The sequence below is a fragment of the Penaeus chinensis genome, chromosome 4, assembly GCF_019202785.1.
Source record: "Penaeus chinensis breed Huanghai No. 1 chromosome 4, ASM1920278v2, whole genome shotgun sequence".
Lineage (NCBI taxonomy): Eukaryota > Metazoa > Arthropoda > Malacostraca > Decapoda > Penaeidae > Penaeus > Penaeus chinensis.
The window spans coordinates 457,442-464,941 of NC_061822.1; the positions used below are offsets into that span (position 1 = coordinate 457,442).

Below are 7,500 nucleotides of genomic sequence, written 5' to 3' on the forward strand. Positions count from 1 at the left end.
ATATTGTCTTAATGCCGAATTCGCTATACAACGCAGCAATTTCCGCCAGCAACTTGGATAAAATCTGAGATTCCGTAATAGTCAAATTATTGCATGGCAAGCTATCTTTTGATCATCCTTTTAGTGTCTGGTTACCATGTCCTTTTAAGGCACAGTATCGAGCAAGAATGTCACTCTTCGTCAGTGGTCTAGGTGGCAAAACATCAATGGTATCAAACTCTTTCAGTATACGTGTATCGGCACGGCGCAAACCACCACGTCGAAGTGCCATATTGCCACTGACGAGATCGTCACCACAATATAGGCGAGCGAGTAATATCCATTATTAAGGTAGCACAAGTTTATATGGAAATGCATAGTGACTGGGAATCTTTACGGAAGTCCCCAGGAATCATTCGCAATGACCTAAGTTACCCTATGTTTGATTCTGCCATAATGTCGGATGAACCGAAATGCCCTTCCGTGGGTCATGCGGGTCACCGCACCTCATCCCAGCGCCGGAATTTGTATTATACTTTAATCAAAAATTGCGAATAGTAGATATTTTTTGATTTGTCTAATATTTTGCATGTCGTCATTTAAGCATAGTAGGCGCCTGTTTAGCAACTTGCTTAATGATTCTGAAAAAGTCGGATTTATTGAAACACCCTAGTGTACGTGTGTGTATGCGCGCACATATTACAAATTTGCTTTGTACATACCTCAGAGGTTCTAGCGATGCCTCGGTCCTTTTCCAACCCTGAATCTCTTGCGCCACCAGGGCGGCTTCGGGACTGAGGAGGAGATGTGTCTGGTGTTCCTGACGTACTACCCCCGCGTGGACCTCGCGGTCTGTTCCTCGCAACCGAACATGAGTGAAATTCTCGAAGGCATCAATGTTGAGGATTTGCACATCATGGAGCAGGTTAGGTCAGTATATAAAACATCTTTTGCTATTGTATTTTTCATGCACGTGTCTACATCTGCGCCTCCCTACAGTTCTCAGACAAATGGAATTGGACGTGTCACGGCCACTGCGTTATGCAGTTAGCATCACTAATTGCATAATTGCAGTCACTGATTGCTCTTGTTTTCCTGCAACGTAAGTAATTTTGTCACACTTCTAGGGACAGTTTCTTTTTAGGGGACGAGGAATTTATGCTCTTGCCCTTTCACGTGAATGTGATGTAGAATCTCGCCCTTTTATGGTCGAAGTTACTTTTTTTCGGAAACAGGTTAGTTTCTTATTTGATTCACAAGAGTGTGGATTAGACAAGTTCAGACCACCAGTGTAAGTGGAGGTCAGTCCTCCACGCCAGAGCGCCATTAAGGAACCGGAAAACGAGAGGTATGTAAAGCGTTTATTTTTATCTGATTTGCAGGCATGATACGCTGGTATTCAGCAAATTAGTTTAGCAGACTAATCATTCATGTAGTTTTATTGCTAATTAATAATGCAAGGATCTTAAATATATTATTTATGCCAGTTAAAGAATTCAAACAGTCGTGTCTCCCCTGTTCACAGATATAAGTATTATTACATCACAAGTGCATAAAGTTCAAATCCTGGGAGTAAGTATTGTCGCGCTCAGTGGCTGCCGTTGGCCACTTCCGAAAGGCATCGCGAAGGAATCATGTTAACATCATTATCATCACCACCTGAGCAATGTCACAGTCATTATCGGTAAAATCATCTTCATCGCCATTATTGTTATAATTGTTTTTATTATCATTATCAATATGTTTGTTGTAACTACTTCTAGTCTCCGTCTACTACCCATACACTTTCTACTACGAGTAGTACTTCGAGCACTACTACTGCTACTCATTACAGTTTTTGTTATTGCTGTCAAGATTGTTATTATTAGGATTGTCATTATTGTCGTTATCACTCGAGTTGTATTATGCATTGATGACTTAGTGGCGGGAATAAGTCCCCATTCTGGTTTCAAGTGTGTTCCTTCATTTCTTAAATAATCTTTCATGAAAAAATAATGTCAGCCGAGTCTCATTTTGTTTTTCTCTCCTCACAGGAAGAGTTTAGAGGAAGGCGGGTGAGTTTGACATTTCGTGTTATCATAGACGTTTAAAAATATGTGTACACAGATTGTATTTACGCACTTAGCCTGCTATTGAATGAGCATATTCCAGTAATTACTGGTCACTTAAACGCCAAATAATTCAGTCGTTTTATGCTCTACAGACAAACAGTCGACGAGGAAGCAGAAACCAAAATGGCGGAGGACATGCGGAAGAAAGACTACGAGCCTAAACTCGGTCCTCTGCGACTGTCGCATTTGTTACGCGGGATGATTGCAAAGGCTCCCGAAAGTAAATCCAGAATTGAAGAAAAAAGTTTTGTAACACAGTGAGAGTACAAATGAAAATCAGTATACTAACGATAAACTTACTTACTTAAATTAACACAGAAACATTTTATATTTACATTAATATGTCTTTCTCCACAAATCAGAGTACACCAATACTTCACTTTATGATATTCTTCATGACAAAGAAACCTGGCAATCTGATGTTGTTGCTAAACTGCAAGAGAAAGTTGAGCGAGGTGACCAACTCCGTTTCTGCTTGCCGCGACAGAGTGGCCGCAACATCGGAGGATCCAAGGTAATTATTGCTCAAGTGATCTGTCACACATGTCTTGATATTCAATTAGCATGAATACATAAACATAAGCCGCTTTCACTCGAGCTTATTTTTTTTTTCACCACCCAGTTTGGGATGATATCCAATTAGCGAAGTTGCCCCGACCATTGTTGGCTTTTTCCCAACTTGCTGATCACATCAAACGGAACCATCGTTAAGGTGCTCAGTTTCAAACTCAATGTTGACGTAATGACCATTATCAAAGGGAATTCAGACACTTTAAAAATCTAGGATTAGGAAATATAATATTCATTAACCCAACTACCACAGATTTATGTTCTGTCCCCTGTAGTTTCTTGTGAATTTTGTTACTTAAAAATTGCTCCACATATGCTCAGCTGGTAAGGAGTCTATCAGTAGGCCCTAGTGACCGACCCTGAATTCCTCATTCCTTGAATTGGCGGGATTTTTTTTTATTTTTAACCCATTGCCGCCGGGGAAAATGAATAAACAATTGGGAAAATGCTGTGCTCATTTTATATATTTTTTGTGAAAAGTGCTTAGCCACAAAGGAGTCAATTAGTAGACCTTGTGACCTTACCTGATTTCACCTTTCCTTGAATTGGCGGCAAAAAGGTACTTACTAGTGCTATGAATGTCGATGGTGTTATTTTTATTATAAACATTATAGTTACTATGTTATACACAGCTGTAACAGCAAAATAAGATAACGTAACATATTTTCGTTAATCAAAAAGGGTAAACGGGCGAGACAGGCAGTACTCGTAATTGGCTCATTGGTGATTTAATACAAGTGTAGCCATCCATGTTAAAAAAAAACATTAAACAAGTAAACTAACAACGGCCATGGCATCGATATTGTTATTATTGTTATTGATGTTATAATTATTAGTCATTAAAATTTTGGTAACATTTAAGACTAAGAAATAATACAAAAGACCCTTTCCAAAAGTCAAGGAAAAGGGTAAACAGGTGAGATATGTAGGATTAATAACTGACTCCTTGGTGATTAAGCACTTGTACAGCCATCTATGTGTAATTACAATAAAATAACCTTATATTACAGTAGGCATGAAATGTATTTTGCCATCCGTGCCGAGTGGGTTAAGAAATCGAATTATTTGAAATATATAGGATTGAAATTGCTTGTGCCAATGAGTATTTCTCGGCAGACTAATAGACTCTTGCCACGCCTCAATGAATCGCTGAGTGGAAAAGGAAAGTTGGACATTACTGCCAACCTGTTTTCGAAAAATCGCTCGTGTGACAGCGGCTTTCGCAGAGTCGTGCTGATAAAGTGGTTATTTACCATAAGGATGATCAGCATGCATTTCTTACTTACATTCTTACTTTCAGGAAATAATTACATACCCTGAATTCGAGGTCTTCAAGCCAGATTTAGGGCCCTGCGAATCACGAAACCAAGGCAATTATGCATTTTCAGTTTTCAAGTATATATGTGACCAGATGATTTAACTCTCATTTATTATTTATCTGCTAAAAAAGTAAACATCTTACACTTTTACCGTTTCACATGATTTAATTTTAAAACTATTTCATGGATTTTAAAACTACTTCATGGATTTTAAAAATATTCCTTTTGAATTTTTACCATTTTCTTTTATTTCATTTATAATCTGAATTCCTGGCGCCTTCCTACTTCCTTCTTCACAACAGAGTCAGCTGGTTCTCTCATACATCGCGCCATCATGGACAGTGAGGGCAAATACGTCATGCTGTGGACTCCAGGAGAAGAAGATATTGTTTTCGAGGTCCAGGTGAGTGGGTGTGCGTGTCTGGAGCTGACTTCAAACTGTAGAGAAGCAAATTCTTCTTGGCAAATCAGTTTGGAATCTTTGTGATTGAGTAGCTAAACATTTTATCAGTGAATTTGATGCTTTATGACACAGGACCCCAAGTTCTTGTTATATAATGCCCCAAAGTGTTCTCGACATAGAACCCAAATCCCTTTTTATGTAAGGACTTGAATACTTTAGGTAATAGGACTCAGAGCCATTATTCTATAATTATTCAAATATTTTATGACTTAGCACCCAAAGCCCTTATTATTAAGGATTAGAATGGCACAAAAATCCAGATGCTTCATAACGTTTGATATCCTTAATGATAGCAAGAATAAATCCTTCATCACTAAGACATATTCTTCCTGAATTAGATCCTTCATTACATAAAACCAAATCTTTTTTGGCATAAGAACTAATAATGCTGATATATCTATGATATCAATAATGTATTTGCACATTAAATCGTCAAAAGTATTGCAAGTGGTAAGTTTGTAAAAAGGTTTTAAATTCGTGAACATCAAGATTTTATAAACAATTATCCACAGGTAGCGACCAAGGGGTACGTGGGCCTCGGGTTCTCCCCCAACGGCGGGATGACGGGCTCGGACATCGTGCTTGGCTGGGTCACGGATGACGGAGAGGTCATGGTGCAAGTAAGTAAACGACCGTGATGGAAACAGACATTCATAAGTAGAAATTTCGAGTCTGCTTAATTGGATGAACTGTGAGTTGAGGCAGGGATCAATAAACGACTGTGGAATTCTATCTGTATGTCGATTTGTTTGTCATCAATAATCTTAGGATGATGTTCCAGGATAGCTATGCCACGGGCTACAGTCAACCCATGAAGGATGAACAGCAGGACGTGAAGCTTCTGGGGGGATATCAGAATGACTCCCATACTGTGCTGAGGTTCTCCAGGCCTTGGTCCACGTGCGATGAACAAGATTTCGAGTTATCAGTATGTAGATTTACAAAGGTGTAAAATAGACAAGAAATCTCAGTTTCTTTGGACTCAGTTGGATTATTTTTATTAGTCTTTTGAAGGTCATCATCGTATTTCGAAATACCATTAAACGTATTACTTTCCTGTTCGGGCACAGAGCGACACAGTGCGAGTAATTTGGGCCATCGGAAACGAAGACCCGGTCGACGACTTGATGAAGAGGCACGACCAGCGAGGCACAAGGAGCATTTTCCTGAAAGAACCTCAATTCGTCCTTCCCACCTTCAGTGAAGACATACAGGCATGGGACGTTTTATCTCCAAATGTAAGAGCAGCGAGTTTTCTCTCTGTAATTATTTAATATGATTGAATGTTTATATCTGTGGATAGATAAGTACGTATATAGTAATTATGTAGAGCTTTTATCTTTTACTTATACATAAATATGCTCTGTTGTTGTTTTGATGAGCAGGTGACTCTTCCAAACAACCTCACAACGTTGTACTGGTGTAAACTTTTCAAGATGCCACCCATCACACGCAAGACCCATGTCATTGGGGTGAGAGAGGAGTTCTACACATATATTTCCGAATACTGAACTACACCGATATTACTGATAAGGCAATGAGTAAATACAGTCAAAATTGCATAGATCTTTGAAGGAAATCATAGATTAATCAATATGGTCAACTCCTCATTCATTACAGTATGTACCAATAGTCCAGGAGGGGAATCACCAGCATGTGCACCACATTTTGCTCTACGAATGCCACCTTGAGGACGGTGCTCGTCACTACGAAAAGTGGCTGGATGTGCAAGGTGCTCAGTGCTTTGGCGCTAACATGCCCCTCTCTTGGAAACGGTGCACAAGCCCTCTTGTGGCTTGGGCCATTGGAGGCGAAGGTAATATATTCTAGGTGAAATTTCCTTAAAGATTCATAAAAAGATGCATTATTAATAATCTTTGATATATTCATTATGTTTTACAAGTTCTTTGTTTTGTAGGGGAAATCCTGCCACCTAATGTTGGTTTCCCACTTGGCGAGGAACATGGTGGTGCCACATACTTCATGATGGAAATACACTATGACAATCCAGATCTCAAAGAAGGTAAGGTTAAGAATGATAAAATCTGTAGTTCAAAACTTCACATGTTTTCCAGCAATCTTCATACAATGAACACAAACTTTGTATTTGATTTTTTATTTATTTATTTTGTTAAAGTTTATGTTTTCATTTATATTTTTGAATATAGAGCATATTTATATGAATGTTAATACCCTGCAGATCAGAGGGACAATTAATTTATGGGTGTGTTACGGCTTTTAGAATTATGTAACACAATTATTACTGTACGTGCAGGTGTAGTAGATGCTTCAGGGATAAGAATTTTCCACACGGAGAACTTGCGTGAGCATGATGCTGGAATTCTGACGCTGGGCCATGCTGTTTCCCCAATGCAAATCGTGCCTCCCAGTAGGAAGTGGCTCTCTGTTGGTCACTGTGATTCCAGTTGCACAAATAAGGTGATTTAATGCTTGCTATCACAATGCAAGATGAAGAACTGTTGTACATGTCATTTGCAAAAACACTGCTGCTTTCCCTGTGATACAACTAATAAGTATACACATTATACAGAAATTCTAATAGTTACATTTGATATTATCGTAACTTCAGGAACTGCCTGACAGTGGGGTGAAAGTATTCCAAGGTTTACTTCACGCACACTTGCTTGGAAGAAAACTCATTTTGAGGCAAATACGTGATGGAAAGGAGCTGCCCATTCAGTTGAAAGGTAATTCATGAATAGACATATTTCTTTTCAGTATGGTTTACAATTTTCACACCAATTTCTAATTATTACAGACAATAACCTTCATTGATATTTCGTATGGTTTTAATCCTCCAGATGAAAATTATGATTTTAACTACCAGCAGTCCCGAATATTAAAGGATGAAATGACAATTCTTCCTGGAGACTCCTTAATTACCGAGTGTTATTACGATGCCTCGAAAAAAAATGCTCCTAGTTTTGTAAGTACAAAATACAATTTTGCTTGTATCCCATTGCCACCATATCTCGAATTGTAATCAGCAACAGTAATAACCACAAATATTATAACTAATATTGTTGTATTTTTATAT

The 7,500-nt window shown here is 38.5% G+C and overlaps 1 protein-coding gene across 1 annotated transcript in view; it reads left to right on the forward strand.

The window, feature by feature from the left end:
- Positions 1-7,500, forward strand: part of LOC125024667 — a 32,374-nt gene that overhangs the window by 12,234 nt on the left and 12,640 nt on the right. Inside the window, exons 14-28 of the mRNA XM_047612465.1 lie at positions 761-909; positions 2,013-2,033; positions 2,183-2,310; positions 2,453-2,604; positions 3,961-4,030; positions 4,282-4,382; positions 4,955-5,062; positions 5,224-5,370; positions 5,513-5,680; positions 5,828-5,914; positions 6,063-6,258; positions 6,361-6,465; positions 6,718-6,881; positions 7,033-7,150; positions 7,265-7,389. Of these exons, the coding sequence (XP_047468421.1) occupies positions 761-909; positions 2,013-2,033; positions 2,183-2,310; positions 2,453-2,604; positions 3,961-4,030; positions 4,282-4,382; positions 4,955-5,062; positions 5,224-5,370; positions 5,513-5,680; positions 5,828-5,914; positions 6,063-6,258; positions 6,361-6,465; positions 6,718-6,881; positions 7,033-7,150; positions 7,265-7,389 (1,839 nt within the window). The remainder of the gene's footprint in view (positions 1-760; positions 910-2,012; positions 2,034-2,182; positions 2,311-2,452; positions 2,605-3,960; positions 4,031-4,281; positions 4,383-4,954; positions 5,063-5,223; positions 5,371-5,512; positions 5,681-5,827; positions 5,915-6,062; positions 6,259-6,360; positions 6,466-6,717; positions 6,882-7,032; positions 7,151-7,264; positions 7,390-7,500) is intronic.